Source organism: Buteo buteo, chromosome 19 (assembly GCF_964188355.1).
Source record: "Buteo buteo chromosome 19, bButBut1.hap1.1, whole genome shotgun sequence".
In the NCBI taxonomy this organism is placed as follows: Eukaryota; Metazoa; Chordata; class Aves; order Accipitriformes; family Accipitridae; genus Buteo; species Buteo buteo.
Window position 1 is genome coordinate 19,927,950 of NC_134189.1, and position 26,161 is coordinate 19,954,110.

General features: G+C 43.2%; 1 protein-coding gene across 4 annotated transcripts in view; it reads left to right on the plus strand.

Moving 5' to 3' along the window:
- RASSF8 (Ras association domain family member 8) overlaps nucleotides 1–17,183 on the plus strand; it is a 90,707-nt gene extending 73,524 nt beyond the window's left edge. For 3 of the 4 annotated variants that reach the window (XM_075051483.1, XM_075051485.1, XM_075051484.1), the window contains 3 exons: nucleotides 6,061–6,950; nucleotides 10,721–10,865; nucleotides 12,019–17,183. In XM_075051483.1, the coding sequence (XP_074907584.1) occupies nucleotides 6,061–6,950; nucleotides 10,721–10,865; nucleotides 12,019–12,140 (1,157 nt within the window). In that variant the 3' untranslated portion in view covers nucleotides 12,141–17,183. The remainder of the gene's footprint in view (nucleotides 1–6,060; nucleotides 6,951–10,720; nucleotides 10,866–12,018) is intronic. The other variant, XM_075051486.1, reaches the window with a different exon arrangement.
- The last annotated feature ends 8,978 nt before the right edge of the window (nucleotides 17,184–26,161 follow it).

Here is a 26,161-nt window from a genome sequence, read left to right on the forward strand (position 1 = left end):
TGTTTGACCTCGGCCAAACTGCTCCTCTGCATTGTTTTACCTATTTAGGAAATGGGTCTAAAATAAGTGTGGTACCTTGGGGTGCTGAGATGAAAGGCAGTCGAAAACGTGAAATGACTTTTAAGTGCTTTGTTTTGTCAGATTGTGATAAACTCTTGTATAATCTTTTTTTGAGCAAAAGGATAACAGTAATAAACTAAGACTTCAGTCACGGTAAAGGCATCGTGAGCACAGTTATACCTAGTGAACCAAGCAGACCTTCACTGCCATTAGACTTGAGCCTGTATATCTCTGTGGGCTTGTTTTCCTAGGACTGGATGCCTACTCTGATTCTCATTGTTTTCTATGGTATGCATACATGTGTGTGCAAAACATGGCATGAATTAAGAAATCTGAGTAATGCAAACTCTAACCTCTATTTTTAAAGGCTTTTTTACTCTTGATCAATCTTGGGTATTTAATGAGTTCTCAGGTAGCTAGAATGGTATTTTTTTTTAAATTGCTACTGATGTTAACTTAAGTATCACATAATGAATGAAATGCCAGCTTCATATTTCAAAGATATTGAGTTCAAATCATACTGGGTTTATTAAAATTGCCAGCAATTACTTTTCTATCAGTGCTGTTAAAGATTCAGGAGTTAATGCTGTTGCCCCTTTGGTAAGGCAGAGCATGTTCTCCCACGTGTTCTACATGTTAAGAATTCTTACAAGATTTTACACATGCACAATTATTTTTTTCTTTTTATTGCTGTGTTAAGGAAGACAGCGTCCTTTAGCCTACAGCTGGAGGACCATCTCTGGGACACCAAGTGGGTCAGAAAGCTGTATCGGGGGGGGGGGGGGGGGGGGGGAGAGTAAGGAGTGTATTTGTCAGTGCCCCCAGTGCCCCAGTGCTCTGGGCAGTCTGGCTTTGGCTTGAGCATGTGTCGGCATACCTGGCTTTACCTCCATGGAAACCTGTGCGCAGACAGGCCATAGTATGTATTTTCTTGCTATGCACTGTTGTGAGTTTGGGGTGCTAATTCAGATTCAGCTCAAGAGTGAGACTTGTACAACTTCCCTTTTAGTTTGGCTGTCTTAAAACTTCTGTATTACGTGCAGATTTTTTTTTTAAAGACTCTGTCCACAATGCCACCTTGCAGTGCAGGTCTTTGGCACAGCTGCTGTGCAGCAGCAGAGGTGATGGGATCCCTGGGAAAATTTGGGAGCTAGGAGTATGCCTATCAAGCAATTCTCCTGGCACCAAGTGTGTCCTGGTGGTCTTGGGGAAAGAGAAGAAACTGGGAGCAAGATTGCATGACCTCTAGTGACAAAGGCCTGCTCTTGCCTGCCCTAGCCCCTTCCCTAGGGAAGGAGAGATAGCCCCATGTTTAAGACTGCTCATCTGGCCGCCTTTCCCAGAAGTTATGTGAGACCAGGGCAATGACTCACCTGCTTGCACTGACTCACTGCAGCAGGTCCTGGCTGTGAAGCATGGGAGACGCTTAATGAAAAGATGGATCTTACTTGGTGCTTGAAATAAAGTTTTGTAGCCTGACTGGAAGGATAAGGCACAGATATGTTTTTACATGGTGTATTGTGCTACCTGCATACAAAAAAAACATGTAGTGCTGGTCCCTGAAATGCTTTGCATGTAGAGGATGATGCACTTTTGGGAGGGAGAAAAGGGATGAATCATTTCTGTCCTGAAAAACAGTATTGATGACCTCTCAGGTTACAGTCCTGCCAAAAATATTGCATGAGAAACCCTGCTACTGCGCCAGCTGCAAATATTAAAGCATATAGAGAAGCTTGAAGTGAATAATAGTTATATGGGTCCTGCTACCTTCATGGAGTGTAATTTAAAAGTCTGCCTCTTGAGAGTCTAAAAAAAATGTTCAATTACCTTGTTCCTATATTTCATTAGTTTAATCACCGTTCATTGTAATGGAATCTGTGTTTAAATTACCAAATTACATCAATCCCAAACTAAGGCTACAGTGGTTGGGCCCATGACATGGGCACTCAGGTCCAGAGCTTGCTGTTTGGCTGTACAGCAGAGCAGTGGCTCGTCCAGGATACTGGCTGTAGTTAGCTCTTTAACGTCTCATTGATCAAGCAATAATCGGTGGCATTAGAGCTGGGTTCAAACCACTCGTGACAGCTAGTTGCAGGCTATCAGAACATCAGTGTTCTGGAGTCCATATATTTACTTTTCTGATCTCCTTATCACTTTTAAAATAAAAGATTGTTTTGAAGGTGCTCCTGTAGTAATAGAACCTGTGATAAGTTTGTGTGCTTAGGTAGCTGTAGGTGTGAACTTAACCTGTTAACCTTGACACTGGCCCTTTGTGCAGATGGTGGTCTGCTTTATGTATGTAAATATATACCTACTTCTTGTCACTCGCTGTTTTGCAAAACAGATACAAACTCTTGATGATTGTTTTGAGATGGTAATATTATATGGTCCATGTGGGGGACCATTATATGGTCAGCGAGTCAGCACAGAGTATTAATGAGAAGTAGCTGGCCAGTGAACGGGGTGTAGAGGCTCTGTGCTTTCTCCAGCCCTTGAGTTGCTGCTTTCTGAAGAGGGCACCATAGAACACAGCACTGCTGGTGCTTGTTTGGGGCTGCCTGGTTTGTGTTCTCTACCTTTCTCATCAGTATAAGGCTGCGATAGAAGTATTAAAAAAACCCAAAACAAACCAAAACTGGTCTAATATGTTCTAGTCATACATGTTCTTAAAGCAAAGTTTGATTTTGGAAGTTGTAAGGGATCCACTGATAAGGTGCATACCCATTGTGAACATCAGTGTGATAACTAAAGCTGTGCTTTGGCAGCTCCTTGAATTGACTGCTTAACTGCTCATCAAACTTCACCTGGAAGTGCTTCATAAATTTGCATGAGATTCAATGTGGTCAATATGCAGCTGGGAGAAATACAGTATGGTTTAATGAATGCCATACATTGCTGGTACGGGGTGCATTACGTGAATACAACAGTAGCCAATTTTTAAAATTAGAATGTTTGCATGAATGAGGTAGGACTGAGTTCTGCCAGGTGCTGTATAAGCACAAACAATTTCTGTGTCAGAAAGCTTATGGACAACACAAGACAAGAAGCAGCATGCAGGCGTTGAACTGTTCTTTGTCAACAACCCAAGAAACCTGCTTTCTTCTTGTCAGTGGTAGCACATCAAAACCAGCAGTTTGTTACAAGGATGCCTGTGTTCTGAAATATTCTGTCATTAGTTTTGAATTAACGCATTCACCCTTTCATTTGTGAATTAATCCTTTCTAATGCAAGCAAACATCACAGTTGTGGTTGTTGAGGTACTGTTAATCTGCGTCATACATAGGGTGAACACACTAAAGCTAGGTAATGATCTCAGATGAGGACAGCTTTGTTTTAGAGCACTACTGAAATCCAGGTGAGGTTATTGAACTGTGTTAAGTATTATGGCTACAAAACACTTTCTTTTATGTGGATCTTGAGTGCCGAGTTCATTATTTAAGACTGCATGTTGATTTGGAACCCTAAGCTAAGATGGAAATAGTTCTTGCCAAGTGCTTCACTTAATTCCTTAATTCACTTTTGGTCAAGATTTGTTAGCTTTATTCCCCTCCCCCCCTTCTTTTTTTTTTTCTCTTTTTTTCCTCTTGTTACATTTCTTTTCAGTAGTGCATTTAATAGCAAAGTGAATAGAAATTGCATGCTGATCGCTCCCCTAGTGGTACATACTCTTGTTTACAATTTCAAGATTTCTTTGAGCTTGGCTTGTGTCTGACACAACAAGAACATTAGTAGCATTACCATGATTACAAGCTGAAAGCTTTTAAGATTAACAAAATAGGGTGGTAAAGTGCAACCTCTGTTCTGGGTTCTGTGGTGTGTTTTTACTTCATTTTTCTTCTGCGGGATTTTATTGTTAGTATGCTATGGCAAACAGTACTAGGTTTATTTTTCCTATAACAACACCGATGCCTACTACAAACTATAAATCTTCGTGGATCAATGAGCAACATTGTGGGCTGGAAGAATCTCTGACTTTGTATCTTGGCATAGTAAACTTGTTTTTGAAGGACTTTATTGTAATAAATTCTAAATCTGTTTCTAAGGGTGTTGGCCAAGCATGTTGGTATGCCCATAGATAATTTTTTTTCCTCTTCTTTTTTTTCCCCAATGCTTACCTAAAATTATTTATTTATAAGGCATTTGGGGTGGTGGATTGCTGTTCCCATGCTGCTTGCCGTGTTTTGTCAACTTCTATCAGTGAAATCTTCATGTACTCTTTCAGCTCTCACTCTTGGAAGTGAACACGGACATTTTGGCCTCTTATTTGGCCAGCTAACTACTGCTAGTATGATCCATGAGCCAAAGCAGCCTGTTCTCTAGGCGGTGCCCGTGCAGCTGAATATTTTGCTGTTGTTGTTCTTTGCATCGTGAGCTAATTGTGAGAAAGTAAGATCAGAGGAACCATTTCCAATACAGTAGCTATATCCCGGGGAGCTCTTTATGAGGCTGGCCTGACAGTATCAGATTTTAGGGGCCACATAGTAGGTTAATCACCACAGTGGAGCTTGTCTCCTGCAAATTTGAGGTGGCGAGTCTGCAAGTGGTGTGGTTGGAGGCAGACCTCCAGCCTGAGATCAGGATGGTTTTGTTCTTCTGGGAAAAGTGCAGTGGTTGGGCACTTTGGTAAGGAAAGAAAACGCATCAAATGGATTACTACTGATAACTACATTTATTCCAACTCCTCCGCTCCATGGTTGCATATATGACAGGTATTTTAGGCATTTGTGTGCTGAAATAAATCCTAATTTGAATGATGATCTATCATGGAAATGGATATATGTAATGCATTAAAATAGCTAATGATGTTTTTAAGGTTAATGGCAATTGTGGAGCTGTTCAGAAGTTCGTCAGGATCACATGCTTTAAAAGCAGTTGATCTTTCACATCTTTTTGTAAACAATGTTATGCCTTTTAAGTGCAGTCACTTTCATGGTGAGGGAAACTCTCTCCTGCATTTGGAGAACGCTGTATCTCAGAGTGGTAAGAGCGTTCAGAAAAAAATAAAAACAGTGGAAAGCTTCAAATGCTGTATTTTTGTAGCATTCAGAGCATCCTGTAAGGGGTGTCAGAGGAAAAAGACGCCTAAGCTGAATTCAACCATGTTTGGCAGCAGCGCAAATGAAGCCGTAAACAGAAGTTGCGCTTCCTCCTGCCCTAAAAGCAAACCCTACTGCATTCATTGTACTGCTAGCTGTCAACGTAGAGGTCAGAAAACATCACGACAGTCAATAAAGGGCTCGAGCTTCTTCCTGAAGGCTGCGTACCCCGGGGGGGACTTGCGAGCCCCCGTTACAGGTGAGGAGCCTGTGCAGGGAGCCCGAGTTGCTGGTTTCCAATTCGGGCAGGCCCTGCCGCCCTCGGCCCTGCCTTCTGCGCCGCGAAGGTTTGTCACGCCGGCAGCGCGGGCGTCGTGCTGCGGGGTCGCGAGGCGCTGGGCTTCCCCCGGTGTCTCGGCTAACTGGGGCTGGGGGCGAGACGGCGGGCGAAGGCTCGCTCCGCCACGAGCGGTTGCCGCTCTGGTTGGTGACAGGGTTCAAAGGCAGACGGGCGGTCTGCGAACGTGGATTTCTCCACGTGGCTGTGTGACAGGCGCGGAGCTCTTTCCGTTCCCCTTTTCTTCCTCCGGAGACGCGCGTCGGGCGCGTTTCTTCTCAAGGCGTCGCCGTCGCGGGGTCGCCAGCTTGCGTTTCGGCGGCCCCGAGGCCGAGGGAGGAAGCCCCGGCGCCGCGCCGCTTCGCTCGTGCGCGCAGCCGCCCGTCGGGCTCCAGCCCTGCGGGCCCAGGCCCTCCCCGAGCCCGCTCGCCGCCGAAGCGCCCGGCGCGCCGGGCCCCCGCTCCGCGCCCGGCGGGGGCTCCGCCGGCCTCGCCGCCCGCGCCGCCGTCTCCCCTCACAGCGCGCCGGGGGGCGCCCGCGGCCCGCGCCGCCCCCGCCCGGCGGTCGCGCTGTCCGGCGGCGCCCCCTGGCGGCCCGCCCCGCTGACGGCTGTGCTTTGCCTTGCAGGGCGAACGGGCCGGTACACGCTGATCGAGAAATGGCGGGACACGGAGCGGCACCTGGCCCCGCACGAAAACCCCATCGTCTCCCTCAACAAGTGGGGCCAGTACGCCAGCGACGTGCAGCTGATCCTGCGGCGCACCGGGCCCTCCCTGAGCGAGCGGCCGACCTCGGACAGCGTGGCTCGCGTCCCGGAGAGGACTCTGTACCGGCAAAGCTTACCGCCCCTGGCCAAGCTGAGGCCTCCCGGCGACAAGGCCATGAAGAGGAGGGAGCCGAAGAGGAAGTCCCTCACCTTCACCGGCGGGGCCAAAGGGCTAATGGACATCTTCGGGAAAAGCAAAGAATCCGAGTTCAAGCAGAAGGTGCTCAACAACTGTAAAGCGACCGCCGACGAGCTGAAGAAATTGATCCACCTCCAGACAGAGAAGCTTCAGTGCATCGAGAAGCAGCTGGAGTCCAACGAAGCCGAGATCCGCTACTGGGAACAGAAGTACAACTCCAGCCTGGAAGAAGAAATCCTCAAGCTAGAGCAGAAGATCAAAAGGAACGAAGTGGAGATCGAAGAGGAAGAGTTCTGGGAAAACGAGCTGCAGATCGAACAGGAGAACGAAAAACAGCTGAAGGAGCAGCTGCAGGAGATGAAGCAGAGGATCCTGGAGTGCGAGAGCAAGCTGAAGGACTACGTGTCTCAGATCCATAACATGGAAAGTGGCCTTGAAGCAGAGAAGTTGCAGCGGGAAGTTCAAGAGTCCCAGGTGAATGAAGAAGAGGTCAAGGAAAAGATCGAGAAGGTGAAGGGCGAAATTGATATTCAGGGCCAGCAGAGTCTGAGATTGGAAAATGGCATTAAAGCTGTAGAAAGGTCTTTGGGCCAAGCTACCAAACGGTTACAGGTAAGAATGTCTTTTTTTTTTATCCGTAGCGAGCGAAAGAAAAGTCAAAGACGTGACTGTAATGAATTTCTCTCACACAGATTTGGAGCCCGTGAAAGAAAACATGAGAAAGTTTCCACAGTGAATTGGGGTAAAAGGAAGAAAGTGTTGCTCTCATTTTCAAATTGCATTTCAGATTTTTTTTTTTTTTGAAGAGCAGACAGTGTTCATTTCACCTGTGTGCGTTTTGCTCACTCAAACCACCTGAAAAGAAAAACTAGCTGTTTCTTTGTCTCAGGATATCCACCAAAACATCTGCTGGTTTGTGTTGTTCCTGGCCATTCAGAAGACCAGCGTGGCCTGCAGGGTTAGTGCTGAGCGCCACAACACCTTTCACTTATTTACACGCTGGCTCAGTTGCTTTCCCTTCAGTTACAGCTTTGGTTTGCTACCATTCCCTGACTCCCTGGTGGCCTCTGAGAAATCACTCAAAGCATATCTTCACCGTGCAGTGGTCTGTGATAGGGAAACACCAGAGCTAATATCAGCCAAACTAGCATGGGCTGCACCCGTGGCAATGCATCTAGCCACCTTGCCCTGCTGAGAGGGAGTGCTCACTAGCTCCAGTGAGGTACTGCTGTGCTACTGGGTCTGGCCTCTTTTACACCTCAGACAAATAATATTTTCTGTGTGAACAATAGCCTGGTTAGGGCTAGCAGAGAATTGTACTGCTGAGTGCTAAAAGGGGCTATAGTGTTCTTGACCTAATGCCTTTAAAAGTGTTAGTCTTCAAACCCCTGTTGATTTGGGGGTAGATATCTTGAGGATTTAGGTCCTAGATCTTAGCAGCTCACTGTTTGATATTGTTAAATTTCAGGGAAATTTGCACCATTATAGTCTCTTTTGAGGCTCAGCTTCTGATTCTTGGTAGGTTTGCCACCAAAGTAGATGAATTAAACAGTCCAAAAGCAGCATCTGGATAGATGGATGTAGAGCTAAAATAACTGTTAGCTTACAGGGCTTTAGTTTTAGAGAGTAGCATCACCCGTTTCCTGTCTGACTTGCTGGTGTTCAGGATTTTATTTTCTCTACACCTCAGGCATTTGTGGCACATGTATCAAAAGAGAATCCAGTCTCTTGCTTCTTTGCTAAAGTTAATGATATCACCTGGAACCTGATAGATATGAAAGAATAAATATAAATGGAAATCCAGCTGTTAGCTGGATGAGGTGAAGGAAACATTGTGGCTCCTGGAATGATAATGTGCCCCCCATGTCAGACAGGACTGAGGCACCACGCATCAGTTTGAGTTGTGATTCTTGCTGTATTCCTGGGGTTCACAGTTACTGTGTTCCACAGTGCTGCAGTTGCAGTAAGGTGATGCTGCTGTGAATATATAAAGCAATTTTGCACCCTTATTCCTGAGCACCTAGAACCATGTCAGTATAAGCTGTTTTTATTCCACGAGGAGGGAAGAAAATGTAATCTTTTCACCCAAAACAAAATGGATAAAAACTGTAAGCAGTTTTGGCCATACTTAGATGTCCTAAGTTTCCAGACACACTACGGCTTAAGGATTTGCACTAACAGAAAGCATCAAGTCCTCTTCATGTGTTTTACCTATCCTCAGTAACCCTCAGTGAGGCTATGATTGAGTTCAAAATTTTTCTCACCTTTTTTTTTTTCTTTTTTTGCTCTATAGGCTAGGGTTTCACTTTCTTGGGAAAGTTTCCATTAAATTCAGATTACCAAGCTTGTTCTAAACCTAGAGGTGCCCTAATCTAGAATTCCGGGAGAAAATAAACTCAGCTCTGTTTTATACAGTCTTGGGGGGTGGGGGGGGAACAGAGAAGTATTTTGTTGCATGCTGAAAGGTAAATATTAATATTCATAGAACTGCTGATTTGAAACTAGAAAAGTTGAGCATGGGGTTTTTTTATAGACCTTTCAGTAAGAAAGGAAAGAAAATTTTGGTTTACTAGATTTCAAGTGATAAGAACAGGAAGGTGGCATTTTTTGGTAGCATGTGAGAAATTTTGAGTAATTTGTCCTACTTATTCTTTCATTCCTTTTCTCTAGCCACTTCAGTGACATTACTTTGCAGCAATATGAGGCTATGTTCAGTTAAGGATCAGATGCAGCTTTTCCTGTTTCTAGAGAAAGTTTTTAAATGAAAAAAAGAAAACAAAACAAAACAAAACAAAAAACCAAAATCCTAACCTCTTCAGGTAAAAAAATCTCACTGAAGTTTCACAATTAGATACTAAAATTTAAGAGCATAAACCAGTATGTTTTGGGGTGTTACTTAATATTTTTACCCTATTTCCTGTAAAAGTTGAGAAATATCAAGAACAAGTTATTTATTATCTTAGTTCTGCTAACCTGCCTATTTTAGTGATTCAGGTTTTTAAAACTTAATTACCTTCAGTGGCAACTTTGTTGCAATGGCATAAAACATGGAGCTGTAGAATTAACATTGTAGTAAGTAAGGATAGTTGAGAATCTCCTGTGTCCCACGTGCTCAGTTGTAGAGTCTAAAATAAATTGAAGAATTTTTCTGTAGAATTGTCTTAAAATTTGGAGGTAGCCTGGTCTTCATTTCTCAGTCTGGTTTCTCCGAAATCTTGTAGCCAATGAATGGAAACACAAGTTTAGCACCGGAAGCTGAGATGAACTACGTGATATGCTGCATTGACTGAACAGGTCAAATGAACACATAAGTGACAAAGCAATTGGCATTTAAAAGGTCCTAATTTAGACATCAGATTAGTTGTGTTAATTTTCTTATTAACTGTTGAATTCAGCCCTAACTGTGGCCTTTCTGCAAGTTTAAAGTGAATAAGGGCTGTGCTGTTGGGGACTGTTCCTAGAACAGATCCACAAAACTATTCTCTCCCAATCCTTGTGTGAGTTCATGTATAATTCTGCTTACACAAGATAATTGGGTAAAATACGGTTGACCCAACCTCCATCTCTTGCCAAAATGAAGATGTAGCAGTATGCACTGCATAGAAATGCCCTCAGACGTGCTGCCTGGCATCTGGGTAGCTAGCCCATCCCCTGTGCAGCCAGGTAGGCAAACCCCACCCTGGCTGGGGGGGTGGGGGGGGGTGGGCAGAAATAATTGTAGTCTAAGGCTGTCATAATCTGTCAGAGCTGTAGGTTTTGCACATCATGCCAGAATTACAGAGCCTCGAGGAAGATCTGAAATTATCATCTTCTGTGCTTGCGAAGGGGTGGTGAACCAGCCAGGATTTGGCCTCATTGTACAAAACACAGTATGCGTGCAGAGTGAGCGAGTTCTGTCCATAAAAACTTACAGTCTAAATAGGAAATGCAAAGAACAAGAGGAGAAGGGAATTATTCTCCTTTTAGGAATAAGAACTAAATGAGCTGTCCAAGTCATGCTGGACACTTCTGGCAGAGCTAAGATTTGGTGCCAGACTGATGCTCAGTTGATGTATTTTTTTCAGAGTGCACAATATTACTATTATTTGCTCACATTTGTTGTGCCAATATTTTTCTCAGGTGATATGAGAAACATCTGCTAGTTGTCCAAGAATCAAAATAAACAGACCAGTAGTAACCCTTAATAAGTAATAGTGAGTGTTGATTCGCTTTCTAGATTATGAGAGTAAAATATCTTTCAATTCTTCTGCTTGCATTTGAATTTAAAAATTGGAGACTTTCTCATCAAAAGGAGAAGTGTTAGTTGCCCAATTGCAAACAGAGTCTTGAAATGCTGCTTTATGCTCGCTACTGCTCAGCAGATGTTTTCTCTTTCCTGGCAGGACAGGGAACAAGAACTGGAGCAACTGACAAAGGAGCTGCGACAGGTCAATCTCCAACAGTTCATCCAGCAAACAGGAACGAAGGTGACGGTGCTGCCGGCAGACCCCGTTGAGGTGGAGGCCCCACATGTGGAGGTTGAGAGAGGTGCAGCACTCAGAATGCTTTTGGTGGGCGGGAGAAGGGGATGGCAAAGCGTTTACCATGCTGCATTAATGCTGGCGCTCATACGTGAAGTGAATGCTCTGTTAGCAAAGAAGTTAGCAAAATATTAAGAAAGCACGGTGTCAAATATTTCTTTTCATTCCAAGGGTTTAGCAAGCTATAAATAAGGCACAGTATGTAGATAACTTCTCTCCTGCTGTGCCTAGGCATGTGTGTGTTTGTCCCATCAGTAACCCATTAGGCCAGTAGCTTTCAAGTGTGGCTGCTATGGCTGCAGGCATGTAAGCTGGCACACAATATGATTGCATGTCTGACGTTGCTGTTCATCCACGTTCTTCCTCTTCTAGTGGGATGTGTTGTCGAAGTAGAGAAAGGAATGTGTCTGGATCTCAAGAAATCCCAGACAGCAGCTGCACAGGAATAGGGCCTAATCCAGCTGGGCTGCCAGCCACCCAGAAGTCCCGCGCAGATGGCTGTTATGGCATGTGCAAATTGACTTTGCCCCTAGTGAGATCAGTGCATTCTGCACATGCCCACATCTGAATTCAAAATTTCCTAGACAGAAATACAGGAGCATGTTGAATGCGTGTCAGAACTGTGGCAAAAGCAGAAACACCTTTGCCGTGGCTCATCCTCTGCTGTGGTGTGCTTTGTCCAGTACCCTGCTTGCAAGGGGCCTGTTTCTTTCCGCATTCTCCTTAGCTGGTTCTGTCCCTTCTCTCAGGAAACTTTCTAATCAAAAGGCATTGGGACAGTAGGGAGGTGGGGAGAGAAGAAGAGACAACCAGGCCTTAAATGTCAGCACTTGTACAAACTTTCTCTTCTAAGTGGGCAGGAAGCTGAGGCTTTGAGTTACGTTCTTTCTGCACATTACTGTATAAATGCATTGTGTGTATCCATGTGCATGTTCCTTGTGGGAGGGTAATTATATTGCATAGGTGTATCTTTCTGTTTTGAAATGAGTAGGAAGTGTGCACCTTAGATCTCATCACTTCCTAGTTGGGCATGTGAATGTTTTGTTGCATGTGGTATTAGTTTTTCTAAACTGCACTGAGGGCACCAGTAAGCAGGGAGAGGTGTTCTACAGACATCTCCCGTGACGATGACTTTTCTAACTGCCTGTTTTCTTGCGCAGAGCCAACATTTCAGTCTGGGTCACTGAAGCGCCCTGGCTCGTCGAGGCAACTCCCCAGTAACCTTCGGATTCTACAGAATCCCTTGTCGTCTGGTTTTAACCCGGAGGGCATTTATGTATGACAGTACATACCTCTTCTGGAGAGGACGTAGCAAGGTACCCCGGACAAGATACACTTTTGTTTTATTCTGCCAATGATGAATGGAAGAAGAATTTTTTTTTTTTTTTTTGTTAAGCCACCATATATTTTTTTTCTTCTTCCTCCAACACACCACTTGGAGCCATACCCTGTGCACTGATGCTAAAGAGACAGAGGAACTGTCTGGATTCATAATTGGCAAGGATGAACTTGCTGTCAACACAGCTAGAGTGCAAAAACCTTCATTTGTTTTTGCCACTTCAGAAGTGTTTTGGAAAGTATTGTTCCTTGTATAGGCATAAATAAAAGACTGAGGGTGAAGGAAACCATGTATGCAACTGATCTGAGGTTTAATTTATTCCCTTTAATCAATGGACGTGTGAATGTTGACCTTTTATATTTTTATTTTTAACTTGTGGATAATCACGTTTGGCTGTATGTCAGTCTGACAAGGTGATGTTAATTTGTGTGTACAAACATCCACCATTTGATCAAGTACAACAACTTGCAGAGTTCTGTGGAGTGCTGAACCATTACAATGGTTTCTCACTGCTGACTTTGTTAATTTCTGTTGTGGGTCATAATATGTCATGTTCCATCCATTGCTACCTTTTAAGGCTTGAAAAGTGAGCTTCTGGGATTTACTTGCTGTTGAATCTGCCTTGAATGAAGCACCTAGTGTTCAAAAGATTTATGGGATTTAAACCTTGGCTTGGTAAAAATATTTCCAGCATATGATTGAGGATGCACTAGTTAGATGATATTTTATTATATAGAATGTATATTTGAAATATTTTGCCACATTGTATATGCCTTTTGAGAAAAGAACAATGTAAGAAGTTGTCTTCATGTATCTTACCAAAAGAGAGTTGGAGGCTTTCACTGTGTGTGATTTTGTACTTTATTTTTTCCACTAGCCATTACAGTGTTCTTGTTTTGCAGTAAATCTTGCTGTTGGAGGAGAAGAAAAACCACAAGACAAATGCGCATCCTCTTCCAGAATTCACTCGAGTTTTGTGGAGAGAAGAAACCTGGCAGAGAGTCCTGTGAAGTCAATAGCAGAGCTTCTACTGACTTGAGTGGGGCCAGGATTTCATTCCAGGTCCCCTGTGTTAAATGGTAGACGTTTAGCCTCTTTGAACGATGTATTGCTGCTCAGTCACTTACAGAATATAAAACTTAAAAACAGGAAATTCACACATTTGGTAGTCTTTTTTTTACAAAACATGAAGAGAGAACGTTATCGTCTCTTGATGTCACTCTAATGCAATCATGCAGAAAGTAAAACACTACCAAGTAGCATATTGGTTACAGGCCTTGAAATTAGATTGTTGAAGTGGACACCAAGTTTGTAGAGAAAGTGACTGGCATCAGTGGGACACGTTGTATGCATACCTTAGGAGGCTGGCCTCATGGGTGAGTTAGAGAAGGGATGGGCCTTGCCTAGTTGCATTTGGATTTCCTGTTCTAACAGCAACTCATACCATCATCCCCGCCTTTGAGATCCCCTTGAAGTGAGAGGGGGTCACCGTGCTTTCACTGCAGTATTGAATACCTGGCCTTCAGTCAGTGGCAAAATGACAGAACTCCTGATGTCTGGTAGGGTCAGGATTTTACCGCTGGTAGGAAACTCCAAGCTTTTTGCCATAGAAAATACGTAAGAATTCTTAACTCCTAGCATCCTCTTGTGTTGATTTACTGATGTGCAGATAAATGTTAATTTAAGTTTCCTTTTTTAAAAAAAGGAGCTTCCTGACAAATGGAAGTTTTATAAGATAAAGTAGAAGATGAAGGACTCTTGAGTGTTTAATGCATTTTTTTTCCCTTGCCACTTATTAATGGCATCATATATTCTAAAAATGCTGCTGTATTTAGACTAACAGCAACAGATAAGGCTGTGAATATATAAAGGACCTTTCCAAATGGACTCTGAATTTTTACTGTTTAACTTATCAGGTCTTTGCACCACGCCCCCCCCCTCCCCCCCCCCCCCCCCCCCCCCCCGTGAGCAAACTGGACAATGACATTTTCCTACCTGAGGAATCTTTGCAGTGCTCACAGATTTTACTGTTAGTTTATCACAACTCTGTGCTCATGTTTACTGTGCCCATAACTTTGTATTAAAAAAAAAAAAAGAATGTGTGTGTGTATAAATATATATATATAAAAAGTATAAAATATACATAGTTTGGGGACAATATCTGTCCAAGGTACTTGAGCATATATGCCTTACATTCTGGGCTCAATTTACAGAAATAAAATGGCCCTCTCCAGTGGATATCTTGCATCTTCAGCACCTCTTGATGTTAGAGAACTGAGGCACTCAGCACCTTGCAAAGTCTGGCCCAAATTATGCTGCATGGGGGTGGGGGGAAATAGAAGAAAAGCCTGTTGCAATTTCAGTCTTGTACTGAGATGAAGTATTTTTAAGGCAGATCCATACTTGCCCAGCTAATGTTTTTGTCATACTTTGTGACTAGCCTATCTCCCACAGATGTCAGTTTGAGCTGAATTGGGCTCTTCCATCGTAAAAACTGCTCTGTTTCTCTGCCAGATTATTCTTTAAGATGGAGGGAGGAGGAAAAGGATTAAAAGGAAGGGTAAGAGCAGCTTCGGAGGGCTTAAGTTATGTCTTTGTAATAGAATCAAGGAAGGAATTTGCCATTTAAGTTAAAAAAATAGCACCTGCTGACTGCAGCAGCTGTTTGACAGAGGGGCCAGCCTGGAGCTGGCTCAGGAGTGGCCACTGCATCATCACTGAGTGAGTGGACCCTCCTTGTCAGGGCTTTAGCATATGTCAAGGTGATCTGAAAAACGTTTACAGCTTCAGCCACAACTTTGCTGTTGTGGCAAAGGAGAGGCTTTGGTATCCAAACCTGTCATTTGTGAGACACTGACAAATTCCCCTGTCCCCACCATACTCCTCTTGCTTATTGAATTTCACCCAGGCTAAAGTTCTGTAGCATTTTCACCCTCTCTGTAAATAAACCAAAATGAAATGGCATGCCCTTGCATTAAATGTGAATTGAAAAATGTATTACAGTTATAAAAATTCCTCACATTACGGTGTTGAGTTTTGCTTCTGATCAACTGCAGAACCTCACTCTTTCTTTACAATTGTAGAAAAATTAATTTTCAGAAGCGTTTCAAACCTACTTATGGGGCATTAGCAGAAAGGAAGCTACACATACTGATTTTAACAAGTGCCATACTATTTACTGGGCAGCATGATAAAAAATGGGTTTTTTTGCTTGCATTAAATAGTTGAATACACAAGCACTATTTTCCAGTGCACGGGGAATTTATATGGAGAACTTCTGTAATTTATTACTAATGGAAATTAACTGTGTTACCTCTCTGATCCATGAGGATACAGTTTATTTTTGCTGGTGATGCTATGTTGTTAGGGGAAAAGGCGGGGGGCATTGACCGTTTGAAAAGCCAGTAGGTTAAGGCTAAGGTAAACATTCTGAATGCCCGAGCAAGGGAGAAACCCAAGTCCCACTCTGAAAAGTCAGCTAGGAACCTGCCTCCCATTATCTTTCAGTGGGACTTAGGTTCCCAAGTGCCTGAATTGCTTCTGGAAATGGTATGTTAGCTTTGAGATTACTTGCTTTTCTAAACCCTAGCAAGTTGGAAGGAAGTTCTTGAAGGGGACTACCAGTAGCATTAGCAATATGCAAACATGCTTTTATTGTGAGGTGAGAGGGAAAAGATCCTTTAGTGAAATAAAAATCTCTTGGGGCAATAATTGCCTTGTTTTTAGCGTGAAAAGTATTGCATTATTTTAGTGAACTGGGATTGTATGAGTATGAGCAAAAAAATTGATCCTGTAATTTTTAGTGAGTTATCTTGAAGCATATAAATTCCTGATGTGCATTAACTTGAGTGAATTGGGCCTTAATGATCCATGTAAATAACAAAACTGTATTCAGATATTTTTTTCCAGAAAATAGTCTCTAATGGTCTGTACTGTATTAAAATAAGTGTCAAAGTGTTACTTTTATATTACACCTTTTTTTTTTTTAAGAACATTGAAACATGCATGTTTATTCTATTTGCTACAGTATTTTAATGTTTTGGATGAAGGCCATCGGTTGTATGGAGATGACAAAACAATCATTCTGTCTATTTATTCAGTATTGCTGCTTAAAGTTTTCAAAATAAAGCTTTCAATGCCAATATAGTGACTGATTGAAAGCTGTTATAGCTCTCTTCAGGTGTTTTTTTCTATGTTTATAGAAAACTAAATAAGTGAAACTTGGTATATAAACTGTTATACCAGCGAAGAATTATTGCAATAATATTGTGGGGAGGGGTTGGGGTAAGGGTGTGTAGTATATACATAAATGTATGCATGCAGCGGATGCATTTAGGTCTCAAGTAAATGGAGTGCTGAAGAATGTTCAAATCCTTTGTGGCCTTGCAAGCAACTTAGACGTGCGATCAAATACTGGTTAGTGCTGCATGCCAGTGTGCAGTGCTTGTGAGGGGCAGAACAAGCTGAGGTGGTCACAAAGGATCAGCTCGGAGCCCTTTGAACCAAATGGGATTTAAGCACATTCTTGAGTATTCCATAGATGCGTTCCTGAATTGGGCCTAAAAGCATGTTCTGATACAAAAATCTTTCAGTTGCAGTAGGGTTGCCTCGGTTCAAGTGTAGCTGGTACCTCTGAAAATTTGAGTAGTTCTGAGATGGATCAAGTATGTCTGCTCTATTGGTAAAGGGTATCAAAATGCAGAGAACGTTCACCCTCATGATCACCCCGTGAAACTACTAACTAGGGGTTCTGACTGGAAGATTTGAGTTGCTGACGCTTTAACCTAGAGAAGCAACACAAACTAACTGTGAAAACACGAGTAAGCATTTTATTACTACTCTGCTTCAATGCAAGATGAAAATCTGTATTATATGTAACTATATTTTTTGTCATTTAAAAAGCTTCTATTTTTTATTATTCTCATGAATGGTTGACAACATATATTGGATATGCTCCCATACAATAAATTCCCCTCTGAAACTTTGGGTCTTTACAGTTCGTGGTTTGCTAGAATTGCAGTGTACATCTCGCGCACATCTCGTGATACAGCTACTGGAACTCTGTCTGTCAAAGAACACTTAGCCTGAAAGCAGGCCAAGGTAATGCTTGGTGTGTCCAGAGCTAGAACACTTTCAGAAATGACTGTGTGTCGAGCGTTAGGACGCAATGAACACTCCTAAATGGCAATTTACTTGGAGGTGTGGGACACACAACTGGTTGGTGTGGGGCCTCTATGGCAGACAAGAGAGGTCCTCTACCATAAAGTGTGCACATGCTGTATTTTTCATCAGATACAGCCCAGGAACTACAAGAGAATGGAGTAGCTTGTTTTCAGCTGAGGAACTATTACTAAGATTAATATTAATCCTGAACAGAGAGAATTGGTCAGTGACTCAGATAAAATGTAACTTAGAGGCAGGGGTTTGTTTGGAGATGATCAGAGAGAGGAATTGAATGTACAGAATCTTCACGCAACAAATAGAAGGTGCACAGATGCTTTGGGGAGCAGGAGGAAATTAAGCTTTGAACAAGGAACTGAAGACCTGATTCAGGCTTTGTCCTTGTGCTGAAGACCAGAAGGCCTGTGCAGATCACTTGAGATCATTTGAGTTAATCAAGGCAGGGAACTTGCTACAGCTGGGGACTTGTGAGTTAAACCATCCAAATGCAGTCCTTAGTCTAATATCCCAACAAATGGCTTTTCCTAAGCCAAATGGAGCCTAATCTCATTAGATGTGAGGAAAAATGAGCTAACAGTAGTAGCTCTGTTGACTGGCGATAAGACAAAGAATGTCATGAGCTTCACTGAAACCCTAGCACGTGGCATGCATATTGGCAGGACCATGTAAGTTGTAGAGGACCTCTGCTCTGAAAGGTACCCTTTTCTGCTTCTGTGCAAGCCAGCTGGCTGGGTCTTACAGTAACTAAGGTTTCCCAGCATGCTCAGTAGAGCCAGGGGTACAGCTAATGGTTCTGATCTTTTGCTTTGCCTTTAAAGAACAAAGTGGTATATTTGCACGTGACTGCTGCAGCACTAACTAGCTCAGTGTAACTGGAGCGCTAATGAGTTGCAAAACCACACCAGACAATGGTCCATTTCATTTAGAAGCTGTACTGAGTTGTTCTGCCTGCCTATCTTTGTCAGCTAGGTGGTATTTATAATCCCAATTTTTAATGACTTTATCAACTAAGTTGTCTAGTGTCTGAAGTATGGCACAATGAGCAACAGTCCCCATTATTGCCTTTCTTGAAAATGATATATTTGCTACCTTTGGTATTGTAGTTAGTGTTAATGAGTATTTTCTGGGTCAACCACTGCTTCATCATTAACTTTCTCCAGAAATGCTGGATGGAGACAAAACTAAGCTGGTCTGGTTTGTTCCATTTTTCCAGGTGGGTATGCAGGGTACTTTCTTCCAACCTCTGCAGTGAGTTCCCTGTTCCATGTGCTGTCAGCAATCTGCAGCATTGATTTGTTAAATGTGAGTTACTGTCCGGTGGGTGACTTGAAAAGAACCTTTTCAGCATGTGCTAGTGCAACAAGGAACTTGACGCAAACGGAGATGATAAACTTAACCGAGCAACCTCATCACTTGTCTGATGAACTCAGACACTGCCTGTGTCCTCATGCTACTTCTGGTGGATCTGTCTGTGCCTCCCCGCAGGCAGGAAACCTCCTTGCTGTCATGCAGACAGCCCTGGTGTTTCTCTCCCGTGAGTGCGTATTTGCTCTGCACTGACTCCTGGCTAAGACAAATGTCCGTCCTTCATGCAAACTAAAGTTTGATTTGTAGAGGCTTTTCTGATCTGAATCCCTGGCTATGCAAAGGCTGCAGGGATCTCTGCAATCTCTGGCAGAATGAGAGAGTGTCATCACAATATCATCGCACTTTTTTTGTTCAGTCATCTAGAAGCTGACAGAGGTGAAGTACAGCTACAGCAGAACAAGTTTTCAGCTGCAAGAGCTGGCAGTTGGGTGTTAATCTCTAGTATTTGCTTTGGTCCACATGGGTTAAGTGTAGGAGACTTTGATTTCAGTTTCCAGTCCTCTGAGTCACAGGTATGTCAAGGAGAAGCAGAGTTATGAAAACAACGTGAAGTCCAATCAACAGGACAGATTCCTGTATGGTAACACATTCTACCTGCAACAGTTACGAGCTGTGTCTCACACCCCTATCTCATAATGTAATTACTTTATTAATTACCTATGTATTGGCTTGTTCCCCAATAGCATGCCTTCATATATACTGTTCCTGCAAAATACAGAGTGATGCTATTGTTCAAGCTATAGTTTTCCCTTTCCGTGCATCTTTTTTGCATGTGCTATTTTGTGCTAGTTGTTTCAGCTACACACTTTGTCTTGCTTTACCCCTCTGCAGAAGGAGGAAGGCAATAAGTAATTGGAAGACTTAGTGAGCAAATGCAATATAAAAGATCTAATATTCAATCCTGGGTCAAGGTGGAGGGAAGAAAAGTTTTCTATAATTTCTTTTTAATGAGCAAAAGTTTGAAGAAAAATATTCAGAAGAGCTCCAGCTGGGCTTATGAAAAGTCCACTTAAAAAAACCCCTTATCTAATGAAACAGAAATGACTGCCAATAATTACCTGCCTAGGTATTTTAAAAGGGAGGACTTCTAGATAAAAAAAACCAAAACAAACAAAAAAAACCCAGAAAAACAAAAAAAACAAACAAGGGGGGGGGGTGTACACCAAGTAAAACACCTTTCACCTGATTTGTATTTGCCCTGAAGTCCCTTTCACTACCCATGAGATGGAAAGCGAAAGGAATCATCTAGCTTTGGAGCCACTGACATGGTATCGCAGGGTACCATGAGTAGCTGTTGCTAAAATAAAATTCAGGCCAGCCTTTAAGTGGGGAATAACAGGAATTTCTTTGTTGTTGCCTATGAAGCTTCTCATAAGTTACTACCTGTCACAACCTGCAATAGCTTATCCCTTTTATCAGGTGTACCAAACTGCTTTTCATTAAATGTTATGTGCCCAGAAGAGGTGATTCAACTTTAGCAGTCACAATCAACCTGAGGTGAACTTTGATCAATGAGGTAGAACTGCCCCTTCTGGAAAGCTGAAGAGAAACCCGAGAACACCAGCCGACCTTCAACTAGGCTTTGTTGCTACAAAGTTGTCTTAACTGTTCTCTTGACCTAGCAAATCTGCATCATGGTTACCAAGACTATGACCTGGATTCTCCATTGTCATGTAGTTTGTCTCATGTACAAAATGAGCGTGGAGACAGCCACACAGCTAAATGGGAAGACTAACAATGCCCATTAGCTGTACAGCTGGTGTGAAAGGTTACACTAGATGCAGAGCACCAGATAATCGTGTCCCCTCAACTCTCTCACAACACTGCAGTTACAACAAGGTCTACACGAGAGGGCAGCAATACATGCTGGCATGCCTGCACCGGCATAGCCGCAAAGCTAGTTGAAAAGCAGATTTTCTAGGCATATATGGCACATGATAAAGCATCATGTAAAATGCGCAATATTCCATCTTTAAATATGTTCTTTCAGAAAGGACACAATAATACTTATAAAGAACCATGTCCTAGTCACAGCATGTGTGTAGCTGACGTACAAATGATACAATTCCTGCAGTCTCTGTGAGGAGGGCTCAGGCCTGGTAGCTTTCTGAAGCCTGTACAGATGTGGGTTGGAACATTCCATTTTAGAGATTATCCTGTGCCTGGCATATTTGCCTGGGACTGGGAAGCTCTTGTTTCATTTCCCAGCTCTGCCACAGATTTCCTGTGTGTGACCTTGGGCAAGCTACAATAACCCCTCTGGATTGGAGTCCCCCAGCTGTAAGCTTGAGATAATACTGCTTCATCCCCTTTGACTTTGTCTATATATACTGCAAGCCCTGTGGGGAACAGCATCTCATTTCCTATTTGTTTGGCAAATAGCACTTAGCACAATGTGGTCCTGATCTGGGCTGTGCCATCTAGATGCTACTGCAATGAGGTATATTTTTATATCATACCAAGAGGATAACAAGAAGTCACTCTGGGTTAGTTTTACCTTACGATGAGAGCAAGATGCAGGCGTGCTGAGGGAAGCCGGGGGTTTCTGAAGGTGAATTCTTGTTTAGCTTTAAATGGATTTCTTTTTCTAAAGGGGTAAAAAGGAAAGGCAAGTAAAGGAATAAAACATTCTCATATCAACTTTTGCTCAACTCTCTTCTTCTTGCAAAGTGATGCTATTACAAGAGACAGCCTAAATCCTTGGGAGTGTTTTGCATCTAATTGATAGAAATGATTGACCAAGCAGGCTGAGATTTGCTTGGTGGTCCTAAATGTTCCAGTGTTTCCACAAGTCTGATGATGTTCTAACAATGTCCATGCAACTAGTAATCCACCATGACAGGTTGCCATTTCATGGTTTTCTCTAGATACCCAAGTGCCATTTGGTATTGGGGGCTGAAGAGCTAAAGTATGCAAGAGTTAGAATTGTAGGAGAGTGCTTTTTGTTTGTTTGTTTCCTGATCCAAAGTGTTTTCTACATGCTCCCAATAAATTTAACTAACAAACACTGCTGCACTTACTCTGGAGACCTGCACAGAATGAGCACTCTTAGCACAGAGACTCTACCCTACTGCTCAGTTCTGAGATTAAAGATCATTTTAAGATGTTGCCATCTGAACCCATTTGAGTAATAATTAGTGCAGCTGCCAGCATTTGACAAGGCAATGAATAATCAGTCCCGTATCATTTTATCTAATGTCCTGCTCCATAAACTTCTTGCTGCTACCTTTGTCTGTGGTCATCTGAGGAACTGTACAGCAGGAAGCACCTCCTTCTAGGAACACATCTTTCCTTTGGTAGATAAAATGGACTTGGCCTGGCCCAGCCATGCAGTCACACAGGACAAGCACATACTTCAGGCACTGTGAGTAACTGCAAAACCAGGCTCAGTAGCCTGAGAAGCGTGAGTACCCAGTGAAATTGCTTGTTTGACCTATCTTTGCTCATTGTTGGAACACAGCATAACACTCCCAAGAAATAAAAACTATCTTCTTATGTTACTATCGTTGAGTAACAGTGACCCCAAGCATATATATTTTTTATATATGTACACACACACACACGTATGTGTACATAGTCAAGTCATTATATAGCATTATCCCTTTTGTCAGCTAGGGAAACTATGGCCCAGGGCAGTGAAGGGCCTTCACAGAAGGAGTACATGCCCTTCATCTCCATGTACTTACATTTGTGTATGGATCTTTCACTAAAAAGCATGTTCTGATCACACAGAAAGAAAGTTGTCCAACAATGGTTCAGTCAGGCTGGAGGGTCGTCTGGCCTATAGCAAGAGCTGAATGGGCACAGACAGCACAACAGTAAACAGTACCCTTGGTCTGAAGTTACCAAAATAACCTATTCAGAGGGGAAGCTTTCCCTAACCCTTCAGTCAAAGGTTAAACCTCTTCCTGATAGCAGAATATTTATCTCCCTTCCAAACTAAATAATGTAAGCACTTCAAAAGAAGTGACTCTTAATTTCTCCTTTTGCAAGTGTTGTGCTAGGTTTGACCAATAAAGCTTTTACCTTTGAGATCTAATTAGTCTGTTCTAAACTTGAAGCTTTACTCTGCAAAATCAATGTTGTCATCTACCATTGATTTTAGCACACTGGTTTCAGCATATGCAGAAGGAGTTCAGCTCCTTGCAGAATTAAAACCCATTTTAAGTTCTTTGGCAGGGACTGCAAAGCAGGGAAGTCAAAATTAACAACAATAATAACAAGCTACTCTATGTTAAAGTGTCAGATTTGTATTTTCTTGTAGTGCACATCATCAAGACTCTGGTTACCTCCATCAGTTTTTAACCATCATAATGTAAAATATTCTTAGAGCCTGAACTAAGAATAAGGGAAAAATTCCTGGTGTTGTTCTGTCTCATTTTGGCTATAGAAATGCACATGCTCCCTGATGCACAGAGGATGGGCTCACTGCATTTCACTTCCTCCATATCTGATCAAAGCTGGAAGGTGAAAAGAAAACTGAGGGGTATTAGTAAAAGGAACTCCATCTGAGCAATGCATTTCTGGAGTGGCTGTGTTTGGGGTTAAAAATTTGAGTCTGTTCTAATTTCTTCTTCAGGTAACTGTAGTTAGCTTATTGCTTCTCTTGTCAGCATATGCAAGTTACCTGTTGTGCTAGAAAAGCCATGCAGCAAAACTAGAAAGACCCAACTGTGATTATATTTAGATTTGAAGCCACCCAAGAAACTACAGTAGTTTGAAACCATACATCCAAAAAAGTTGGCATTTCACAGTGGTGTTCCTGCTAGGGTTCACTACTGCATGGCTGAATTGCAGTTTCACCTACCTCGTGGTACTGGTAACAGGGATAGATCAGAAGGAAAAAAGTGTTCCTGTTCTCAGCTGTGCAGCGTGCAGTTGTGAGGCAGTGGTTCTGAACTGCCTTTCTGTTCCTCTGCTCTTTTGGGCCCAGCCAGAAGCTTGAGACTCTCCTGTAACATGGAGGTGCCTTCAGTCAAGGGAGCTGGCTTGCATCTTGAAGGCACTGTCACGTGGACACATCGGGAACATCTGCGGAAAGGGAAGAGATCCCGTCTTTACAGGCTTGTACAAATACAAATGATTTGACTGTACCCATGAGGAAAAATGCTAGGGTAGCCCTAAACTACCACCGTGCTGTCCCAGACCAGGCAGCTTTGTTCCTGGAGAAGGTATAGATGATCTCTGAGTAAAACGAAAGGAAGGAACATGCAGCACCTTTTCACTGACTTTGACAGGCAACTGAATTGCCCTCTACCCCGTTGAATGTATTGCCCTGGGGTTACTAAACTCAAGCAACCCCATGACATTACTGTGTACTTTTAAAAACAGTTATTGCTGACTCGGCATGTTCAGCAATCACAGCAAACAGCTGGACTCTTGGAAATACCTTCTGGGCCTGGCAGGACACTGATGGGAGCACGCTTCCCATAGATGGCTCCTGGGGCACGGCACACAGATTACTCTCAAAGGTCACTTTAAATAACTGTACTTACCTTGTAATTTACAACACCGGAATTGGCCCCGTGACCAGTTGTGTTAGGCATTTTGCAAAGCCACTTCACATTTTGCAGGCAGATGGATATATCTTTACTTTCTTATTTCTCCACTCTGTAGAAGAAATTGCAATCCGAACGTACAGCTTCTTTCTGTTGTGCTAAGGAGCAGGAATACGTGCAGCCCAGGTACACACAAACACATTTTTCTTTACAGATGGGCTAGGAGTACCCATGAGGATTATCTAACGATGGCAGCTTGTTAGGCCATGGTAGCTGCTTCTCTCTCAGATGTCAGGAGATGTTGAAGGATGCACAGGCAGCCTTAACTCTGACCCTTGCCCACACACATTCCCATACTCTTCAGTTACCTTGGTAGCACCTGTAATAAGCAGTTCTTGCCTAGTCTACACACCTTTTCTATTTTTTAAGCAGTGTGTTATTAAACAGTTTTTTCCTACTCGTGGTGGTACATACCCCTCCTACAGATGCTGCCTTCCTGACTTCATGCTGGAAACTGAAGCCCTGATTGTAGTGCATTCAGCACGACAGACCCAGCAAACTGCCTGTGTGTCAAAACCAGAGCATCTGTAAGAGTCTGCAGTACTGGAAAAACCAACCCAACCTCACATTCATGCTTTCAGTCCCCTGACTCATAGCAGCTTCTCTCTAGAACAACAGAGGGCACCACTCTTCACACAAAAAGCTGCAGCTGGAAAAGGAGCAACCCTGCATTTAAATAACAGTTTGGCAACTAGAACGTTTCTTTCTCAGTAGGTGATCAGGAGTGAATATTCTTCCTCCAAGGAGGTTCACCTCTGCATCTCCCACTCCCTGTGGAAAGGCCCTGGCCAAACGCTCTTCTCAGAGATGTGTGTACTGTTTCTCTTGTGGATCTTGTCCTAGTTTGCACAGAATAAATAAGCAGTCACTTACTGAGAAATAGCTTTAGCCTATTGATTAGGGTCTTCACTTGGGGGAAGAGGAAATTAGAGTGCCAGTTCCTACCCCAGCTCGTGTGAAGATCTGTTTTTATTCCAGTGGGTTTGTAACATAAAATGCATAAACACGCTGCAAAGCAGGGCTGGAATCTAGGTTTCTCCTCTCAGATGACTGTGTTATCTTCTGATCGTTCTGTGCTGTCCAACAGGTGCCTCCAGCCGCAGCCTCCCCTGCCACCTGGTGAATGCTGCCACCGCTGACAGTTTTGAAATAAAGGCAGCAAATCTAGTTCAGCTGTTGAAAAAAACACCGATTTGCCAACCTACCACCATGAAAGGCTTTACGGCTGAGGTCAGAGTAGAAGGCAGTCATTATGGTCTGAGGCCCAGAACATGCAGGGGGTATGGATGTGTCCTATTAACTAGTTTGTACGGGTCTCTTCTCGTCCCACTGGCTGTGGTGAATTCGTGTCCCAAGCAGCTGTCTGCAGGGCGGCCGTGGCTGTCACGTAGAACCTGGCAGGTCCTGTGTCCAGACTGTCACGTGAACAGCAGCAGGATTATGCTGCAGCCAGGACCAAGGTCTGCTCTGGGCCCCTCGGCTGTGGTAGGAAGCAAACCAGCAAGAGCTGCCGAGGCTGGGATCAGTGCCTCTCCCTGGCCCAAGCCAGTGGGTCCATGGGATGCCATTCACGGTCCTCCAGCCTTGGGCTTTCTGAGTTACGTCTCAGAAGACATGTACATGGGAGGACTGGCTACATGACAGGCAGGGTGAGGGAGGACTGGCAGCTACTAAATAAATAAAAAGTTCAGTTATATAAAATGTGTAGCAGATTCTGCTAGGGAGTTAAGCACTCCTGGTGCTAAAGTCCTTTCGTGAAGCTACGAAAAGGCTGGGGAGCTCGAAAGCTATTATGGTTTTCCAGTGGCATCATCTGTGCTAATAAAAGGTCTTGCCTTCCCCTACAGACCATGCTTC